Below are 22,213 nucleotides of genomic sequence, written 5' to 3' on the forward strand. Positions count from 1 at the left end.
TGTCAACATCAGATGATACGCATGTCCGCCATTTTGAATTTTGTCATAAATTGCAATATCTTTTAAACAATTTGACATATCTTCACCAAAATTGGTACGTATGACCTTTAGAAGGTCCTGCAGGTACCTAAGAAGTTTCAACACAGCGCCACCTATTGTTCCACAGATGTAAGGATTATTTCAAAAATGCTTATAACTTTTGAAAACATTTTCCAAAATGTGTATGCTTCATGTCATTTTATTCCCTGGCTTATGCCGATTCCGACAATGTGTCATTTGTCATTTTCCTTAAATGTACCTGTCCGCCATATTGAAATAAATGAAAAACAGTTTTTTCGCTACTCCTCCTACAAATTTTGTTAAATTTTGTCCAAAATCAGCTCAGGTGATCTTTGGACCGAGCTGCACAGTAATGACTGAACGGATTTTTGATGTTCCCTACCGTTCCTGAGATATTCCTCTCTGAATTTGACCTTGCTTGTGTTTGTTGTCTTATGCTAATTAGCTTAGCATGCTAATTGGTTATTTTGTACAAATTGCTTCTGTTCCTGATATTGAATGTTTCTGAGAATGATCTAAACTAAAATTTATAAATGTAACATATGGTGCATTTTTATAAAAATTCTTCATTGTGAGTTCATTCTCATGAACTACTGAACTCCAACAACTGCGTGACACTGCTGTCCAGTGGCGCAAAGTGTTGAGTGACAGACACATGACAAAGAGACTGTGGGTTCGAGTCCCGTCTGGGGCAACTTTATAAAATTGTTTGTAATGTTGTCATTTCAATTCCTTTATTATCCCAATAAGTATTTTAGTAGTCTTTCTTCTTTTAATTAGAGATAAATCTATTTTTGTTAATTCTGTGTTCATTTTCATCTCAGCTTCTGGTCATTTTGAGCTCACTCTTACCTCTACTTTTGAACCAGCTGTCTTTCGTGTACATTCAATTTCTGAAACTCAAGACATTTGAGTGCTTGAAATGCTGTTTGCAGTGCTGCTCTGTTTGATATTCTGCTCTGCTTGGTGTGCTTCTGTTTGCAGTGTTGCTCTGCTTGCTGTGTTGCTCAGCTTTCTGTGCTGTTTTGTTTGCAGTGCTGCTCTGCTTGCAGTGCTGCTCTGTTTGCTGTGCTGTTTACATTCACACTGTTCATTTTCATTTAAACTTCTCTACATTGAGTTTATTCTCACCTGTAATTCTGAACTAGCTGTTTTCCATGTTATTTCAATTTCTGCTTATTTTGCTCTGCAGCTACAGCACGTTGAACTACATAATGATCTAAATTAAAGTTAAGTATAACATGCGGTTTTTTTTTGTTTGTTTTTTAATAAAAGCTTTGAGTTCATTCTTACATAGTCTACTGTAGCTTGACAGGCACGTGTAAGCGTCTACCCAGTGTCGCAATGACTTGAGTGTCAGTAACCAGATCCATAGACTGTGGGTTTGAGTCCCATGTGGGGCTTATTAAAATTGTTTGTACCGTGTCATTTCAATTCCTTTATTATCCCAGTAAGTATTGTACTAGTCTTATTTCTATTTTCATCTTAGCTTCTGGTCATTTTTTAAACAGTTTTTGCTTACATTGCAAACAGAATTATTAAAAGTCAGACTTGACATAAATTGGTTAAGTTCCTGTAGTTAAATACTCCATCTTAGTGTGATAAGTCTTATCTTCATATCTCTTTTTGGCATTGTGTGTAAAATAGAGAGCAAAAGGGTATGGTTAGATGTTGGTGGTCTTCAAAGTAAACCCATTTTGTTAGTTGCTCTGGCTTTTGTATATGCCATGTTAGAAATAAAAAAATACTTTAAATAACACCAACGTGTAGTCAAAGGATCAACCATTTCCCATGGCCACTTTGGCAAATTACATAATTTTGTTCCAAGGATAGCATCACTGATCAAACACAATTATACATTTTATTCCTAAGTGTAAAGTATACTTTCCATGCAAGAAATACTACAAGTTCATAACCATTCAGGTGGGTCAATATTTTAACTGCTGTCCTAAAGACAATCACTTACTCATTTTAGCATTTCCAAATAAAATTACTTTAACAGCCTACTACAAATGAAATGAAAATCATTTAAATGTTCTACCCTGTAAGGACCACTTTTATGAACTACTTTTATAAAAGGCACCAAGTTAATGTGTAGGACGTGCAATTAATACACCAAGTAGTGTCTACATACATTCAACACAGAGGAATTTGATAGAGTAAATGGTATATAACTAGAGACCAAGTTGAATCAATGTGTTTTTATTACATTCTTTACACATAAAATTGTGCCTTAAACCCCAGTGAGCAAGCCAAAAGGCGACAGTGGCAAGGAAAAACTCCCATAGATCGTAAGGTGGAACATCATGGGCAAAATAATAAGACATCATGGACATAGTTGTGGAGCATAATCAGCAGAGTGGTAATGGAAGAAACCTTGGGAGGAACCAGACTCAGCAGGGGCAGGCCATCCTCCTTTGGCTGGCACATATTTAAGCAAGTATACATAGGCCAAATATAGTACATGCCATCCATTCAACATTGTTACTGTGGAGATTATGTATTCATTTTTAAAATAACATCACGGACTGTTGACTGCCTGCATCAGTTTAGAGTTCTTTTAGGACATTTTGTGAATTGAAAGTTGACGTTGCTGTTGATTAGTAAGAGGGGAAAGCTATAAAAGTTATTACAAAATTATTTTTTCAGCAACAACTTGGAATATATTAAATTGTACAATACCTTTTTAATCAGTTTTACACTTCTTTATAGGAGTTCATGGAGCAGAGAATCTTATGATGGTATATGGAGAAGTAATGACTTCAGTGCATTTCAGGAATCTGAAAATTCACATTCACTGAACAAAAAAAAAACAAAACAAACAAAAAAAAAAAGTCAAGGCTTCACAAAACATTTTACAAATAATGTAGACAGTCTGTTAGCTTACCTTTTTGTTAGTAGTGGACATTTGTTTAGAAGTTTGTGGACCTCAGAATATAATATATTAGTGCACAAATCTGAAAGTGTACCATTAGTAGATGGATCTGTGCTTGAAGGAAAAAACACCAATTTCAGATTTACAGACATGAAATGAACTTTACATTTTTATCAGTTGTACACTTTATAGGAATTCGTAAAGCAAAGCATCACAATCTTGTGATGGGTATATGGAGAAAGTTATGACCAGTGCATTTCAGAAATTTTAATATATTACATTTGATAAACATTGATCTTCATAAGTGAAGGGTTTACACAATCCAATATTTTGCATCTGATGTAGACACTGTTAGCTTACCTTTTTGTCAGTAGTGGACATTTGTATAGGAGTTTGTAGACTTCAGAATAACAGTAGTAGAGTTGCAGCACAAATCTGCAAGTGTACCATTAGTAGATTAATTAGTAGGTTATTTAGTGCTTGAAGTAAAATGTCAGTTTAAGTTTTGTAGACATTATACAATTTACTTTACCTTTTTGTCAGTTGTGCACCTCTTTTATAGAAGTTCATAGAGCAGAAAATCTTGTCATTGGTATATTGAGGAAGTTATGACTTCAGTTCATTTTAGACATCTGCAGAGATTAAAGTAGATCATGTTCAATGAATGTAAAGTCAAGGGTTTACATTTTAGGGGTTAACATTTTGCAATTAATGTAGAAAAGTGTTAATAAGCTTACCTTACCTTTTTTTTTTTTTTTTTTTTTTTTTTTTTTTTTTTTAAGTAGACATTTGAATAAGAGTTTGCGGACCTTATAATATCATTGAGTTGTTGCACAAATCTGAAAAGTGTATTTGTTAGTAGGTTAATCAGTGCTCAGAGTAAAGTATCAGTTTAAGCTTTGTAGACATTATACAATTAAATTTACCTTTTTATCAGTTTTGTGCTGCTTTATAAAAATTCCTGGAGAACAATCTCATGGGTATATAGAGGAGGTTAAGGCTTCAGTTCAGAAATCTGAAAAGATAGCATTCATTGAATATGGACTGCTTGGTAAAAGTAAAGGATTTACACAAAAAATACATTTTGGAAGTAATGTAGACACTTACCTTTTTACCAGTAGTGGACATTTGTATGAGTTTGTGGACCTTGGAAATATTTATTTGTTGCACAAATCTGAAAAGTGTATTGTTAGTAGGTTATTTAGTGCTTGAAGTAAAGTGTCCGTTTAAGTTTTGTAGACATTATACAATTAAATCTACCTTTTTGTCAGTTGTGCACGGTTTTATAAATGGAGTACAGAATCTCATTATGGGTATATGGAGGAAGGCATGACTTCAGTGCATTTCAGAAATCTGCAAAGATTACATTCATTGAACATGAACCGCTTCAAGGTACAGGATTTACACAAAACAATTTGGAAATAATGTAGACAGTGTTAGCTTACCTTTTTGCCAGTAGTGGATATTTATAGGCATTTGTGGACCTTGGAAACATTGATTTGTTGCATAAATCTGAAAAGTGTATTGTTAGGAGGTTAATCAGTGCTCAAAGTAAAGTATCAGTTTAAGTTTTGTAGACATACAAATCAATTTACCTTTTTATCAGTTGTGTGCTACTTTATAAAAACAATTCATGGAGAACAATCTCATAGGTATATAGGGGAAGTTATGGCTTCAGTACAGAAATCTGAAAAGATATCATTCATTGAACATTGACTGCTTGGTAAAAGTAAAGGATCTACTCAAAAATACATTTTGGAAGTAAGGTAGACACTTAGCTTACCGTTTGTCAGTAGTGGATATTTTTTGTTCTGCCTTTCAGGCATTTAAGTTTAAATTTTATGCTTTTAATTTGGTATACTTTCAGTTTCATGGAGACTTTTATTTTGACGGTTGTTTACTGAGCTAATACCGGAAGGAAAAGAAAAAAAAAAAAAAAAAAAAACGTCTTCTTCAGAGAAAATTCTTCCTGCACGTTGATTCCCCAGCAGAAGCATCACTTGTATGTATATAATCTTTGTTCTGACTAAGTTAACTTTTAAGCATTTGATTTTGTGCTGTAAAAGTAATGTTTATGAAAGCTAAATGGCTTAGCTAATTACAGTATTTTGCTGTTTGTTTTCTAGTTCTCACTCTCTCGTTTTGGTCATTCATTTCATATGTATGGATTCAGTACGATGTGAAGAAAATAAATCTGCATACAAGAATTCAGGATTTCTTCATGTTCATGAATAGAGAGAGTTTAGCTCACTGTTTAGTTGGAGTTGTTACACCTCAGCGAGAACAGTACAGTGAGAAAAGTGTAATCCAGCTGAAGTTCCAACGTCGTGAGAAGCAAGAAAGATTAAAATGGAATCAGAAAGGAATGACAATGCTTCTACGCGCACAAGGAGATCAAAGAGCTCTCATTCGTCAGCGTCGAGCGCGGCAGTAAAGGCGCGCGCTAAAGCAGAGGCGGCGAAAGCACGAGCAGCGTTTGCCGAGAAAGAAGCGAAGCTGAAGGTACAAAGGGCAGAGAGGGAAGCAGAGCTACAATTAGGAAAAGCAAAGCTGGAAGCCGAATTAGGCGCACATGAACTTCAAAGAGAGGCAGCTGCGGCTATTGCCCAAGCTGAAGCATTAGAAGCAGCCGAGCTAGATATAGAAGGTTCAATCAAGACTGATGTATCTTCTCAAGCAAATTTACAAAATGAAATTGAAACGCGCACTAATGAATATGTTGAAGCACAAGCTGGACATAACGTACCACAAACTCAACCATCTGCACATGCGACATTACCTGAGGTAACATTGTCAGAAGGGAGCTATGTCACATGGAATCCTCCAGTAGAAAGCAAACTACAGTTAGTGGATGGGCAAGAAGAGGTGTAAAAAAAACCCTTAACAGACCATCTGCGTATAATACAGCGCCTGCAAAGCCATTTTTCAGCAACCATGCTAAATTCAAGAATGAAACCAAAAGTAGTACACCACTTATTGGAGGTCATGCGGGTCTGGTAAGATATGGATGTCATGCATCACCCTTTAGAGGCGGCGGACTTCACACAACACCTGCTAGAGACAGCGGACACCCCGCAAAACCCAAGACACCACAACATCCTCACAAATCACCACTTAAAGCAACAGCATCATCATACGTGCCTGTGTATGCATCACCCATCTCAAGTGTAATACCTGAAACAGAACACCTGGCACGATACCTGGCTCGTCGTGATTTAGTGAGTACAAGTCTCTACCGATTCGATGATAAACCTGAAAATTATTTAGCATGGCAGTCATCCTTTAGCGATGCTACTGAAGGCTTAGGACTCACCTCCACTGAAATGTTAGATTTGCTGATTAAATGGCTCGGACCAGAGTCCATGAAACATATCAAAAGGATTCGCTCTGTGCATGTCGGGAACCCAGATGTAGCACTTAAAAAGGCCTGGGATCGCCTCCAGGAGTGCTACGCTGCACCTGAAATAATGGAGAAGTCTCTTTTTAAGAGATTGGATGAATTCCCAAGAATATCAGCTAAAGATTACGGGAAGCTGAGAGACTTAGGCGATCTTCTTATGGAAATCCAGGGTGCCAGAGAAGAAGGTTACCTCACAGGATTGGCCTACTTGGATACCGCCAGAGGCATTGGGCCCATCGTGGAGAAACTCCCTCATGGGCTACAGGAGAAATGGCTCTCAGTTGGCTCAAAATTTAAGGAAGACAATAATGGCTACTTCCCTCCATTTGATTACTTTGCCGATTTCATCTGCGACGAAGCACAGCGGAGGAACGATCCCAGTTTCATCCTTTTATATGCCAGCAATAACGGACCGAAATCAGACAGGGTAGTCTTAAATAATTATAGAGGAAGAATATCCGTTCACAAGACAAACATCTCTTCAAGTAAAGACCCACCTGCGAACTCACCTGAGAGAAGGCTCGGTGGGCCAGAGAAAAACTGTCCCATTCACAACAAACCACATTCGCTAAGGAAATGCAGAGTATTTAGAGGGAAGTCTCTTGAAGAAAGAAAGAGCATTCTGAAGGAGAATGGAATTTGTTTTAAGTGCTGTATATCAGTTAGTCATCTAGCAAGAGACTGTAAAGCAGCAGTAAAGTGTCTGGAATGCAACAGCGAGCGACATCATGCTGCTATGCATCCAGGTCCACCACTTCAAGTTTACAGGAGGCCTACACCCCCACCAGACAATGGCGGGGAGGAAGAGGAACATGTTAGCGACAGCACAGCCATCTCCTCGCACTGCACCCAAGTATGTGGTCCAGGTCGTACCGCAAGATCCTGCTCGAAGATCTGTTTGGTACGAATATACCCTCAAGGTCAACGTGAAAAGGCAACCAACATGTACGTTATTTTGGATGATCAAAGTAACCGTTCGCTGGTGCGTTCAGAGTTTTTTGAGCTTTTCAACATCAAGGGCCAACCATTCCCCTATGCACTGAAGACCTGTGCCGGATTGGTTGAGACATCCGGTAGGAAGGCAGAGGGTTTCCAGGTAGAATCGCTTGATGGGAAGACTAGTCTGTTGCTACCGCCGCTAATTGAGTGTAATGACATTCTCATTGATCGCTCTGAAATACCGACGCCTGATGCAGCCCATCATCATCCACATCTACGAAGTGTAGCGGCACACATACCAAAACTCGACCCCAAGGCGGAAATCCTTCTCTTGCTAGGCAGAGACATTGTGAGAGTCCATAAAGTCCGACAGCAGGTGAGCGGACCTCACGACGCCCCCTTTGCACAAAGACTGGATTTGGGATGGGTCTTGGTAGGAGACGTGTGCCTAGGAAATGCACACAAACCAGATGTGAGTGCATTCAAGACAAGTGTGCTAGAGAATGGCCGACCCTCTATTCTGAGACCATGTAAAGGCTTCATGAAGACGACTGAAGATGTGTTCCATGGCAAAAGGCAGAAGAACAAACCACACAAGGCATCATTGGAGGCCCTTGGACTACATGTTTTCAGCGAGACTGAGTCCGACAACAAACCCGCCCAGTCCATGGAGGACACAGTCTTTTTGGAAATCATGGACCAAGAAATGTATAGAGATGCGTCAAACAACTGGGTCGCTCCTCTCCCCTTTAGAGTTCCCCGTCAACGCTTGTCCAACAACCGCGAACAGGTGTTTACTCGCTTCGCCTCCTTGGAGAAAACACTGCGGAGGAAAACTGAGATGAGAGACCAGTTCAGAGAATTCATGAAGAAAATAATTGACAACAGACATGCAGAAGTGGCTCCTCCACTGGAGAAGAATGAAGAGTGTTGGTACCTGCCTATTTTTGGAGTCTACCACCCTCAAAAGCCTGGAAACATCCGCGTGGTGTTTGACTCCAGCGCAAAGTATTTCGGCACATCTCTAAATGGCGTTCTTCTGTCAGGCCCAGACCTCAATAACTCACTCATTGGGGTGCTGATCCGCTTCCGTAAGGAACAGGTAGCAGTGATCGCTGACATACAGCAGATGTTCCACTGTTTTCTTGTCCGCAGAGACCACAGGGACTACCTGAGGTTTTTGTGGTACAGAGACAATGACATGTCTAAGGACATTATCGACTACAGGATGAGGGTTCATGTTTTCGGCAACAGTCCGTCACCATCCATAGCCATCTACGGATTAAGGAGAGCCATCCATGAAGGTGCACATAAATATGGAAAAGACACAGTCCAGTTTGTTGAACGTCATTTTTATGTAGATGACGGGCTCATCAGTGTGCCTACTGAAGCTGAAGCCATCAGTCTGCTACAGAGAACGCAGACCTCTCTCAGTGAATCGAATCTGAGGCTTCACAAGTTTGCCTCAAACAGTGAAGCTGTTCTTCAGGCCTTTGCACCAGAGGACAGAGCTGTTCTGAAAGACCTTGACCTAAGCGGTGAAGTTACACCAGCGCAACGCAGTTTGGGACTGCTGTGGGAGACAATGACAGATACTTTCACATTCAAAGTCTCAAAAGACAAGAAACCATTTACTCGCAGGGGAGTTCTGTCAACTGTGAATAGTGTCTTCGATCCGTTAGGTATGGTCGCACCGGTGACTATTGAAGGCAAAAGTCTCTTGAGGGAATTCAGTGTCAACACAAGTGACTGGGATGCTCCTCTTCCAGAACAAAAGTTGAAGCAATGGGAGGCATGGCGAGAGTCACTCCATGACTTAAGTAAGCTGCATATCCCACGTTCATACACAGCAATGTCACTTTCCAATGCTGTACACACAGAGCTATGTGTGTTCTCTGACGCGTCCACAAAAGCCATTGGAGTTGTGGCATATCTTAGGACTATTCAAGCTGAGGGACAAGTCGAAGTAGGATTCATTTTAGGGAAGGCTAAGCTGGCACCACAGTCCGAACCTACCATTCCTCGGTTGGAATTGTGTGCCGCAGTATTAGCCGTAGAAGTCGCCGAACTCATCCAAGATGAACTGGACCTGAAACTTGATGAGATCAAGTTCTATTGTGACAGCAAGGTCGTGCTTGGATACATTTACAATCAAACAAAACGCTTCTACGTCTACGTTCATAATCGAGTCCGACGAATTTGTCAATCAACAAGACCTAACCAATGGTTCTATGTCAATACAGAGGACAACCCTGCTGACCACGCATCCAGGTCAGTTCCTGCGTCCCAACTGACAAAGACTATGTGGTTCACTGGACCAGCCTTTTTACACAAACCAAATCCATCTGACACAAATACAAGCAGGACGTTTGGACTTGTTAACCCAGAATCAGACATGGAGATACGACCTGAAGTGAGTAGTTTTCTTACTCAGACTCAAAACCGAGGCCTTACCGCCATGCGGTTTCAGCGTTTTTCATGTATGCACTCCCTCATCAGGGCTATTGCCCTACTCATCCACATAGCTAGCACTTTCAGACATAACCAGTCCAGTGAGTGTAAAGGGTGGCATCACTGCAATGTTCCACGTACTGTGGGTGAGTTGTCTCAGGCAAGACACATCATCATCAGAGCAGCTCAGGAAGAGGTTTATGCAAAAGAGCTCACAGTTCTTGAGCTCGGACAAGCTGTAACCAAGGACAGTTATCTTCACAAGCTCAGACCTGTTCTTGAAGGTGATCTGATGCGTGTTGGTGGCAGATTAAAACACGCTGACTTGAGCACTCAGGTAAAAAACCCCATCATTTTGCCCAAGACCAGCCACCTTTCGCTCCTGTTGGTGCGACAGTATCATGAAGAGGTGAAGCATCAAGGCCGCCACTTCACAGAAGGGGCCCTGAGAGCAGCAGGCTTCTGGATCATAGGTGGAAAACGACTTATTGCCTCTGTTTTGCACAAATGTGTAGTGTGTCGGAAGTTACGTCGAAGAACAGAGGAACAACTTATGGCAGACCTGCCTCCAGAACGCTTGTACACATGTCCACCCTTCACCTATGTAGGAGTGGATGTGTTCGGACCATGGCAGATCATCTCCAGGCGTACAAGAGGTGGACAGGCCCAAAGTAAAAGATGGGCGATGCTCTTCTGCTGTATGAGCTCCCGAGCTGTGCACATCGAGATCATTGAATCCTTAGACACGTCAAGTTGCATCAATGCATTGAGACGGTTCTTCGCTATACGAGGACCTGCAAAGCAGATAAGATCGGACTGCGGAACAAACTTTGTGGCCGCTGCAAAGGAACTGGGATTAAGCCAACAACAACCTGACTTCAAAGTGCAGAACTTCTTGAGTCAACAAGGGTGCTCATGGGTGTTTAATCCTCCTCATGCGTCCCATATGGGTGGATCATGGGAACGTATGATAGGCCTATCAAGACGGATCCTCGATGCAATCCTGCTTCAAGAGAACATCCAACTTACCCACGTTTCCTGTGCACATTCATGATGGAAGTGACTGCGATAATCAATGGCAGGCCTCTTGTTCAAGTCTCCACTGACCCAGAGTCACCGTTCATATTGTCTCCTGCAATGATACTTACCCAGAAGGTTGGGGTTGCCCCACCGCACGGAGACTTCACAGACAGGGATCTTCTCAGCAGACAATGGAAACAAGTTCAAGCTTTCGCCGACAGATTCTGGCATCGCTGGCGTTAGGAGTTCCTCCCTACCCTGCAAATCCGCAAGAAATGGAGACATTCTCAAAGGGATCTAAAAGAAGGGGACATTGTACTCCTGAAGGATAGTCAAGCTGCACGTAATGCGTGGCCTATGGCGAGGATCACAGCTGTCTTCCCTGGCAGAGATGGTAAAGTAAGGAAGGTGGAGCTCAGGACATCAAATCAAGGTTCTGCGAAGGTGTTCTTGCGACCAGTGTCAGAAGTAGTTCTTCTTCTGCCCAATGACTGAATGTTCAGAGACATTTAGTAGTTAATAGTGACCTTTATGGTCAGACGGGGAGTGTTCTGCCTTTCAGGCATTTAAGTTTAAATTTTATGCTTTTAATTTGGTATACTTTCAGTTTCATGGAGACTTTTATTTTGACGGTTGTTTACTGAGCTAATACCGGAAGGAAAAAAAACTAGAAAAATGCAGACAGTCATTTCTTCAGAGAAAATTCTTCCTGCACGTTGATTCCCCAGCAGAAGCATCACTTGTATGTATATAATCTTTGTTCTGACTAAGTTAACTTTTAAGCATTTGATTTTGTGCTGTAAAAGTAATGTTTATGAAAGCTAAATGGCTTAGCTAATTACAGTATTTTGCTGTTTGTTTTCTAGTTCTCACTCTCTCGTTTTGGTCATTCATTTCATATGTATGGATTCAGTACGATGTGAAGAAAATAAATCTGCATACAAGAATTCAGGATTTCTTCATGTTCATGAATAGAGAGAGTTTAGCTCACTGTTTAGTTGGAGTTGTTACACCTCAGCGAGAACAGTACATTTTTGTATAAGCTTATTCAGTGAATCTGAAAATATTGTTAGTTGATTAAAATATTTTAAAAGGCATTGCTTAATGTTTTAAACTTTAATGTACACAAGGACAAGCATGTCAACTTACTTTATGTGGGCTTTTCTACATGTTTCTACATGTTTTCATGTAGTTATATTAACTTCATTGCGTTGTTATGAAACAACTGGAGGAATGCAGGCAGTCTTTGGATGCTTCCAAACAGCATAGGAAGCATTCACAGTGTTGTTTGGATGGCTTTGGCTATAGCAGAAATTTGATTGAAAACAACATTTCAGCTAAAAATTGAAAACGGTCTTAAAAAAAAAAAAAAAAAAAAAAGATAAAAAAAAAAGCATCAATTGAATTTGACAGAAACCTTGGCTGGATGAGCTTTGGAGCTCCAGAAAGAAGAGCAGTTATGGGAGATGTAGGATTGTGCATGACTGTCATTAAATAGGACTTGGTATGGAATGGCCAGGACTCCGTGGAACTTAGAATCTCGAGATGGGTGTGACATGGTATAAAAAAAAAAAAAAAAATAATAATAATAATAATAATAATAATAATAATAATACAATGTGGTGATACAAATTTCTCAGTTCAGTGTGTTGCATCATTCAGATATATTACCTTACTTGAGTTTTGTAACACTAATACACTTTCAGGAATTAAACAGCTGCATCTTCAAAAAAAATTATATATATATAAAAAAGAGTGAACAGTCTGATAGTCTAATAACGTACCTTTTCTATTTGCAAACTTGTACAGGACTTTGGGGATCTCAATCTCAGAGTGAGTGTAGCATGGTAGGGACAAAGAAAAGAAAGCAGTTAAATTGCATCAGAAACATCAATATATTACCTTACTGAAACTAGTACTGCTTCATGATAACTGTAATATGTTGTGACAATTTCAGTTGTAACATGCTCTGCATCTTTAATGTAGACATGGTCTATTAATGTGCCTTTTTCAGTTGTAGGATATTGCACATGTTGACTGTATCCATGGAGTTCCATTAATGTTGCAATTGAAGATGTTGTTAAGATATCCTCATTGAAGTCTCCCATAATTGCTTTCTTTCCTGGATGTTTTTCCAGCTCAGCAATGACATGTAACATTTTGTCGAAACATGTCAATTTGATATGAATTAGGCCTGTATAGCAGAGCAGCATTCAAACTGATATGTGGAACTGAGAAGTATAGACATTCCAAATTGCAAGGTTCTGGAATGACAACTTGAGCAAGCAGGTTTTCACAAGAGTAAAGTGCAACTCCACCTCCTCGCTGTCGTTTTAAATTGGTGAAAAGTGGAGTACTGTTGTCATAGCATCTAGCTCTTGGATTATGCTTGAAGATAAATCCCGGTATCTGCACTTCATCTTCAACTTTTAGCCATGTTTCAGTTAAACAAATACAATCTGCATTCATAAGTTGTCTGTGAGCTTGAATATCTTGAACATGAGCTTGAAGACTTTGTACATTATGAAGAGCAATTGTAAATATACCAGGTGTCTTGGTGAAACTGTAATTTTCCAATGGAAATTTTGGCATGCATTTCATTGCCAACTCAATTTTATCATTACAGTATATGGCAGACTCCTTGAAGTTTTGAATTATTAGTCCATTGAGAGTCCTCACACAACTCACTGCAACATATGCTTGTCCTGAAGTAAAGATCTTCTCAAGTGATACGACAGCTTTATCTACTGTGAGTCCTTGCACTTTGTGAACCGTGCATGCCCATGCCAATCTAAGTGGAAATTGACGTCTTAAACCACCGTCATTTGTGACTTGATCTTCTTGCACTTCGATTACAGTAGAATTTCGGGAAAATGTGTGTCGTTGTTTGGATCTCTGAATTTTACCCACATTTGGATCATCAAATTCCACATGAATAGCTGATGGAAAATCATCATCAACATCATCCTCATCTTGCTGTTTTTGACTTCTGCTGATGTGAACAACTGTACCAAAGGCTCCATTGACAAGTCCATCAGAAACATCAACGTTGACTTCCGGTTAGCGAGTGGGATGGAGTAGCGGTGTTTTTCCAAGCTCCGACCACACAATCTCTATTTTTGGTATTATTCAGTCAGTTTAATCTTAACCTCGCTATAACTGCCTTTTAAATAGTAGTTGGACAGTCCTAGCCAGCAACTATGTCTAAAGCCGCCAAACAATCAAAGAAAGAACTTGCATCACCGGACTCTGCTATCGACAATGCTACTTTGGCTAACATGCTAGCGGAACTGCGCGCAGACTTGTTAACGAAGCCTGACTCACTGTCCGTCAGATTTGAAAACAAACTCGCGGTCATTGACGCGAAATTAGACGGTGTGCAGACCACGATCGCTAATCACGAACAACGTATTTCTGACCTGGAATCTGGGCTGAATCAAATGCAGTCACTGGAATCTCAGCTTTCCAACTTGGCCGATGACAACGCTAAATTGAAAGCCAAAATTACTGACCTGGAGGGGAGAAGCAGACGGTGCAACGTGCGTCTCATCGGGATACCTGAATCTGTGGAGGGAACACGACCAACAGTATTCTTCTCTAATCTCCTGATGGACATACTGGGCCAAGATGTGCTGACTTCTCCACCGGAGCTTGATAGGGCTCACCGTGCGCTGAGACCCAAACCGGCGGAAGGGGGTAAACCTAGAGCCGTGATCATTTGTTTCCATAAATTTCAGACCAAAGACATGGTAATTCGCGCTGCCCGCAAGAAGCGAGACGACCTAAAATACGATGGCAAGTCAGTGTACTTATACGACGATTACTGTCCTGAGGTGATGGACCAACGAGCTGAGTACAAAGAAGTCATGCGTCAGCTGTTTACGCTCAAACTCAAGCCGTCACTGCTATATCCAGCGCGACTGTTTATTAAGACTGATGACGGGGAGAGACGACGCCTCTTCTCAGTGAAGGAAGCTCAACAGTTTTTGGCATCATACCAGAAATCCGGATCATTGATCGCAAGTGGTGACTGATCCCTACAAGAGGCATCTTGCTACTCATGGTACTCTTGACTCTGGGGTTTTTTTTGTTTTTTTTTTCTCTCGTTTCTCTTTTCTTCTTCTTCTTTGTACTCACATGCACGGATATGACTGGTAGCCCAGTTAAATTATGTTCTCAGTTGGTCTGATGGGTTTGCAGGTAGGCAGTTTTATTGCTCTGTGTGATGTTTTTGTTGATATATATATACTTACATGCATATATTTAATTTCATTCTAACCTACATCTCAATGTAACCCCTGTTTGAAATAAGTATGACTATGGGCTATGTAACAGTCAACACATGGACAATGAGTAATGTGGATTATCCCGTGAGTGCAAGTCTGAGTTGCAGTAAAGTGTCTTCTTTTGTTCTGGACTGTATCAATAACTCAGCTGTCCATGCTGGCACGAAATGTATAAGGAGAGGGGAGGAAGAAGGGAAGGGGAAAATCTGAGTCATTATTTAGAGGTGTTTTGAAAGAAATATTAGTTAAATAACGTGTTCATATGACCGTGTGGTGGAGTGCGAGGTTTAAAGGGGTAGGAGCTCCGGAAGAATTTTGATAAGTAGATTACTTGTTTTGGGGGAGGGGGCGCTTGGGTGGATGGGTGGTTTTGTATGTGTGTGTGGGGGGGGGCAGTACCCTTTTTTTTTTTTTTTTTTTTTTTTTTTTTTTTGGTCAAGCACATCATATTCTACACTATAATTTTAATCTACTTTTGTCTCAATGGGAAGTAGACAAACAATGAATAACATTCGCTTCATATCATGGAATGTCAAAGGGGCAAACCAACCTACTAAAATAAATAAGATTATCTCCCACCTCCAAGATTTGAAAGGAGATATTGTATTTATGCAGGAGACCCACTTACCTACAAGTCAGATTATGCGCTTAAAAAGGAGTAGGTTCAGCGAGGTATATCACTCCAAATTTAGTGCAAGAGCCAGGGGTGCTGCCATTTTGATCCAAAATAATATTCCATTTGAAGCAGATGATGTTATTACAGACTTAAATGGCCGGTTTGTTATTGTATCAGGGACACTCTGTCACACTAAAGTTGTCCTGGCCAGCATCTACGCACCAAATTGGGATGACGAGCAATTTGTTTCAAAAATCTTTACTTCTATTCCTAATATTGAAACACATCATATTATCATTGGGGGAGACTTTAACTTTGTGCAAGATGCCGATTTGGACAGATCGTCTCTTAGACCGCATTCCCTTACTAAATCCGCCAAGCTACTAGCGTCCTTTGCAGAAGAGCTAGGTATGTCTGATCCATGGAGGCTCAAATTCCCTGGAAAAAAATCATTTTCTTTCTTTTCACATGTCCACCGCACCTACTCTCGAATAGATTTTTTTCTTATAGATAACAGACTGTTGTCGAATGTTTTATCATGCGATTACCATAGCATTGTGATCTCAGACCATGCTCCAACGTCTCTAGACATAAACTTCCCCAATCACAACCGTTTTTTTAAACCATGGAGATTTAACTCAAATTTGCTTGCCGACGACCCTCTGGTGGAATCTTTAAGATCAAGCATTGAACTATTTCTTGAAATAAATGACAAACCAGACATTGCGAGGGGCACCTTGTGGGAGTCCCTCAAGGCATATTTAAGAGGCCAGATAATTTCCTACACAGCCCACCTCAGAAAAACTGCCAGGTCTAGACAAAGTGAGCTAGCACAAAAAATTCTGGAAATTGATGATAGCTATGCAAATAACCCAGACCCCTCACTTTATAAGAAGCGTTTACAATATCAGACAGAATTCAACCTTTTAACATCAAACGATGCAGAAATGCAACTGCTTAAGTCGAGACAAAGAATTTTTGAGTCGGGGGATAAGGCTGGTAAACTTCTTGCCCAGCAAGCTAGAGCTGCAGCAGCATCTAGGTTTATTCCTAGTATTATATCTTCATCAGGCACCACTACCACTGACCCAAAGCTTATTAATGAAACGTTTTCTAAATTCTACTCTGAACTATATGCCTCTGATAACCCTAACACCAGTTCAACAAGTGGTTTAAGTTCTATTGAGTTCCCTAAAATAGATCAGGGACTAGCAGAGAATTTAGCTATGCCAATCTCTACAGCAGAGATCATGGGAGCGATAACTACGTTGCAGAGTGGGAAATCGCCCGGTCCAGACGGATTCACAGTAGAATTCTACAAGAAATTTGCCCCACTTCTCTCTACAGTTCTAAGTGATATGTATAATGAAGCCCTGTCAATTGGCAGACTTCCTCCAACCCTGACCAATGCCACAATTACTCTTCTCCTAAAAAAGGACAAAGATCCCTTACTTTGCAGTAGCTTTAGACCTATATCATTACTAAACGTGGATTACAAAATTCTAGCTAAGATCTTAGCCCTCCGCCTTCAGAAGGTTTTGCCAGGGATCATTTCAGCAGATCAAACAGGCTTCATGCTGGGGAGGCACTCATTTCACAACACCAGAAGACTCCTAAACATTCTGAACATGCCCAGCTCCAGCACCCCTGAGATATTGGTGTCGCTGGATGCTGAGAAAGCTTTTGATAGGGTAGAGTGGAGGTTTCTTTTTGAAATGATGGATAGATTTGGTTTGGGTTCAGGTTTCATATCATGGGTTAAACTGTTATATTCATCCCCAGTAGCATCTGTACAAACAAACAATGTGCTCTCACCCTCTTTCCGACTTCACCGTGGCACGAGACAAGGGTGTCCCCTATCCCCTTTATTGTTTGCCATAGCCATCGAGCCTTTGGCTATCTGGCTAAAATCTGAAGAAAAATTCGAGGGCATTACATGTCAAGGTACGGTACATAAGCTGTCACTGTACGCGGATGACTTGCTCTTGTATGTATCCAACCCGTCTTCCTCTCTTCCTGTAATTTTAGAAATTTTAAAACAATTTGGCCAACTGTCAGGATATAAACTAAATTTTGGGAAGAGTGAGGCATTCGCAATCAACAACCTTGTAGGTAAACTGCCAAACCATGTAGCCCCTTTTAGGTGGGTGGACCAAGGCTTCAAATATTTGGGTATTTTCATCACCAGGTCCTTGGCAAGCACTTTTAATAGTAATTTCAACCCTTTGCTTAAAAAAGTCGAGGAAGACTTTAGCAGATGGTCTACTCTGCCCCTCTCTTTAGCTGGCAGGGTCAACCTAATCAAAATGACCATCCTCCCAAAGTTTCTTTATCTATTTCAACATATCCCCGTACTCATCTCAAAGAAGTTTTTTGCCAAAGTAGATAAATCAGTCTCTCATTTCCTTTGGGGTAATAAACCAGTGCGCATGCGGAAAAACATATTGCAGCTCCCTAAAAGGTCCGGGGGGCTGGCCCTCCCCAATTTTCTACATTATTACTGGGCTGCTAATATTCAAAAACTCCTATACTGGATAGTCGAGCCCGCAGCCATTCAGCCAGCCTGGGTCCAAGTAGAACTTTCTTCCTCTAAAACCTCATTACAATCATGGTTATACTCTCAACTCCCAATGTCAACTACTGACATTAGCGCTAATCCTGTAGTCACTCAATCGCTTAAAATATGGATGCAATTTAGAAAGCATTTTGGCCTGAAGCATCCCTCTATCCTTGCCCCTATAACTCACAATCATAGTTTTAAACCTTCTATTATGGACTCTGCCTTTCAACTCTGGAGCGACAGAGGTATCACAGCTATCAAAGTCCTCTATGACAATGGTATTTTCATGCCTTTCGCCGTCCTATCAGCCAAATTTCAACTCCCTGCCTCTCACCTTTTTCGCTTCTTTCAAGTTAGGCATTTTGTACAAAGAAATTACCCTGACTTCCCAAATCTACCACCAGAGACTTTGGTAGACACCCTTCTCAAAGTAAACCCCAATCAGAGAGGAGCTATTTCTCATATCTTTAAAGCTCTTGATTCCACTCTCTCTAATTTCCCCCAAAAAACCAGAGATCTATGGGAACAGGACTTGGGGCACATTGAGGAAGATCAATGGGACCAGATTCTAGAGCTAGTCCATAACTCTTCCATCTGTGCACGGCACGGGTTGATTCAATGTAAACTAATACATAGGACTTACTACACTAACCACAGATTGTCTAAGTTCTACCCCAATGTTATAGATGTCTGTAATAGGTGCAACCAATCTCCTGCAGATTTCATTCACATGTTTTGGTCATGTTCAAAGCTAACAGACTTTTGGTTTAAAATTTTCAACACTCTTCACACAGCCTACCATTGTATATCAAACCCAAATCCTTTGTCTGCCCTTTTTGGTATTTCACATGGCAGCACTCTAACAGCTGAAGCACAACATTCTTTGGCCTTCTGTACTCTGCTTGCTAGGCGATTGATCTTACTTAACTGGAAGCAAGCCTTACCTCCATCATATGATAGATGGATTAAGGAAGTTTTACATAACTTAAAACTTGAGAGGTTAAGGTTCTCCCTTAGAGGCTCCTTGAGGAGATTTGACAAAACTTGGAACCCCTTGCTTTCCATCATAGATTCTCTAAATATCATTCCTGATGAGTGAAATGTTTATGTCCTTTGGACATACAGTGTAACTAACAACAATGCTACTTATTATTTTTTAATTTTTCTTTTTTTTTTTTTTTTTTTTTTTTTTTTTTTTTTTGTTTGTTATCTAGGAGTGGGGGGCGTCAGGGTCTGGGACCCCATGTAGGGGACAGGGATAGTGTTATGTTGGAAGTGTGGGGGGGAGATACTGGAAAAAATGTGAGCACTGTTGTATATTTATAGGTACTGTTTCTTATTGTATGCATTCTATATTTTGGTGCTCAATAAACATACTTGAAAAAAAAAAAAAAGAAACATCAACGTTTTTCTTTAACATAACTCTTGCTCCAACACCTAAGGAAACACATTTATCCAAACAGGAGTTGAAAACTCTTGTATGAAATCCAACTTTTGCTTCAGTCCTTCCAGTTTTTGGATTTCTCACAAAATCTTGAGCTCGAATACTGATTGCGTCAGGACAAACCTCATTTAGTCTTTGAATGTTGTATTTATCAACCTCTTCATTTGTAGGAAATATATGAACATCACTGCATTCTTCTCCTGTTTCACATTGCTTCAACATGTTGATGTCATTTGAGCTTAGAGGTTCATTTTTTTTTTTTACGAACTCTCAGACGATTTAAGGTTTCAGCAAAAGATACATCTTGTTGTCTAACAACTTGAGTTAATTCAGCAATTTCAAAACGTTATTGTCCCAAAGGTTCACTCCTTTTGTATCAGCATAGAGTGGAGTTCCCTTAACGGGTGGCAGCTGATAAAAATCTCCAACAGCTACGAGACTTACTTTACCAAAGAGGGAGTAGTCACCAGTTTGTTTGATTTGTCTCAATCTCCCATGAACATATGACAAAAGGTGATGGTCAACCATGGATACTTCATCCATAATCAAAATCTGCAAACATCCCATTTTGGAACGAAGAGAATTGATTTTGTCATCACTTAGTGGTTGATACGGTAGTTTGACATTAGCACCAATTGAAAAAGTGTTGTGGATAGTGGCAGCGCCAATGTTGAATGCTGCTACTCCAGTTGATGCACATAAAAAAAAAAAAAAAAAAAAAAAAAAAAAAAAAAATCACACACCTATCATCAGGCTTTTCAGACAGCTGGGATAAGAGCCTAGAAGATTCATAGTAGATTGCTTTGATTAAATGGCTTTTTCCTGTGCCTGCTCCACCAGTAACAAACAAGCGAAATGGTTCAGGGTTCTCTCCAAGCAGTTTTTGTAGACACCATTTGCGAACTTTGTAAAATATTGCAGATTGTTTAGTGCTTAATGATCTTAGTAGAGACAATGCTTCATCTCTAGACATTGTAGCATTGCTGGTCTCAATTGTGAATGCAGTTCGAGGGTTCGCTACAAGATCTGGAATAAGTGTGTCAGAATCATCTTCATCAGGAAGGATGTTATTCTTCATTAGTTCGATACATTCATGACGCCGTTTCTCCGTTTCAGGACACAATGCGGCCCAAGCATCTTCCAAATCGACACCCTGCTCCAAGAGCTGTTGAGCTCTGTCTATTTTGTCACTTTCCTTTTCAAACATTGCTCGATTAGAATCAACCATGTCTTTCACTTTTGTCACATTACTGCCACATTTCACAGCACCATTGTTGTAGAAATCATCATAAGTGTTGAAATTCTCAGGCTTCAGCTGATAATCTTCGTAATGTGGTAAAAGAAGTTGTAACATTGAATGATGGTACTTCTCTGGATCTTTTGTCAGGGAAAATCTTGGATACCTTACCACTGCAGGTTCGGTTCGAGTTCTTCGCATCATATAACCACAGTTGTTGTCAAGCTTGATCACTTTTTCTTTGGAGGATTTGTTTTGTGAAGAAAGCTCAGATTTTGACAATATCCTGTATTCTGAACAAAAGCTGGCAAGACACAGAATCTCAAACTGTTGTGTTTTTGGTCTACTCTTGTACCGGTCAACCAGACTATTCATCCAAAAACAACTCTCTTCACCAGACTGGTCATCTTTGTTTTGGAGAACACGTAAAGGCAAACTCATCTTTACAGGGTCCATTCCAATAGGAATAAACTGGACTTTGCGAGAGCATTCTTTCAAGTGCATACCTGTTAGTCGATACACTGCCTCTTGTGCAGAAATTTCTCTGTTGTGTAGATATACACTACCCAACATTTTTAATGCTGATCTTGCTTCAAGATTGCCATTCATACCTTCATTTTGTGTACGTTGCAACAACAGTCCCATTTCTTGTTCCGCTTTTGTGATGTAACTAATTATGTAAACCACTACTGAGTAAGCATCTGTGACATATTGGATATCCATATTGCCCTGCCATGCACGCAATAAATGTTTGTTATATTGGTTTACCCAAACATCTTTTGGATTTCGTTTCAAGACGATACTTTTCTTCTTGGAACATTTCTTGTATGCTTTTTCAAACACAGCTTGATTAATTCCAATGGATTGAAAAAAAAAATGTTGAATCAAAATGGACTTCAGAATCTGTCAATGCGGTTTTGATTTTCTTCAAAATTGCACTTGCGGTCTCATTTCTATCATTGCCTTTCAAATGAACTGTTGAATCAAAATGGACTTCAGAATCTGTCAATGCAGTTTTGATTTTCTTCAAAATTGCACTTGCGGTCTCATTTCTATCATTGCCTTTCAAATTATCCTGAATAGCTCTTGTTACAAAGGTGCGGCTAGATGGCGGTCTTGGAAAATTAAATCTACAAACTGTTTTTTTCTTCCGGCATGTCTTAGAATGTCTTTTTCTTCCGGCATGTCTTAGAATGTCTGCTGCTGTGCTTCTGAACACTGTTGACAGTCTCATACAGTTCAGTTTCATCTTCACTTGGTGTCTCACAAGTGATGTAATGATCTATGAAAGCAGCAACCAAAGCATCATTGTCTTCATTGTCTTC

At 40.1% G+C, this 22,213-nt stretch overlaps 1 protein-coding gene and 1 pseudogene across 1 annotated transcript; both read right to left on the reverse strand.

Annotated features, from left to right (window-relative positions):
• Positions 1–323: 323 nt before the first annotated feature.
• LOC125269322 lies at positions 324–13,805 on the reverse strand (the record flags this gene model as incomplete). The annotated part of the gene is made up of 11 exons (XM_048192224.1): positions 324–2,653; positions 2,743–2,857; positions 2,948–3,044; positions 3,296–3,370; positions 3,468–3,567; positions 3,862–3,950; positions 4,043–4,109; positions 4,196–4,288; positions 4,381–4,447; positions 4,531–4,622; positions 12,530–13,805. A coding segment is annotated over one exon (921 nt), but the record flags the coding sequence as incomplete, so codon positions are not given.
• Positions 13,806–15,547: 1,742 nt separating this feature from the next.
• On the reverse strand, positions 15,548–21,461 carry LOC125268188 (annotated as a pseudogene).
• Between the last annotated feature and the right edge of the window lie 752 nt (positions 21,462–22,213).

This window comes from Megalobrama amblycephala, linkage group LG5, assembly GCF_018812025.1.
Source record: "Megalobrama amblycephala isolate DHTTF-2021 linkage group LG5, ASM1881202v1, whole genome shotgun sequence".
NCBI classification, from domain to species: Eukaryota; Metazoa; Chordata; class Actinopteri; order Cypriniformes; family Xenocyprididae; genus Megalobrama; species Megalobrama amblycephala.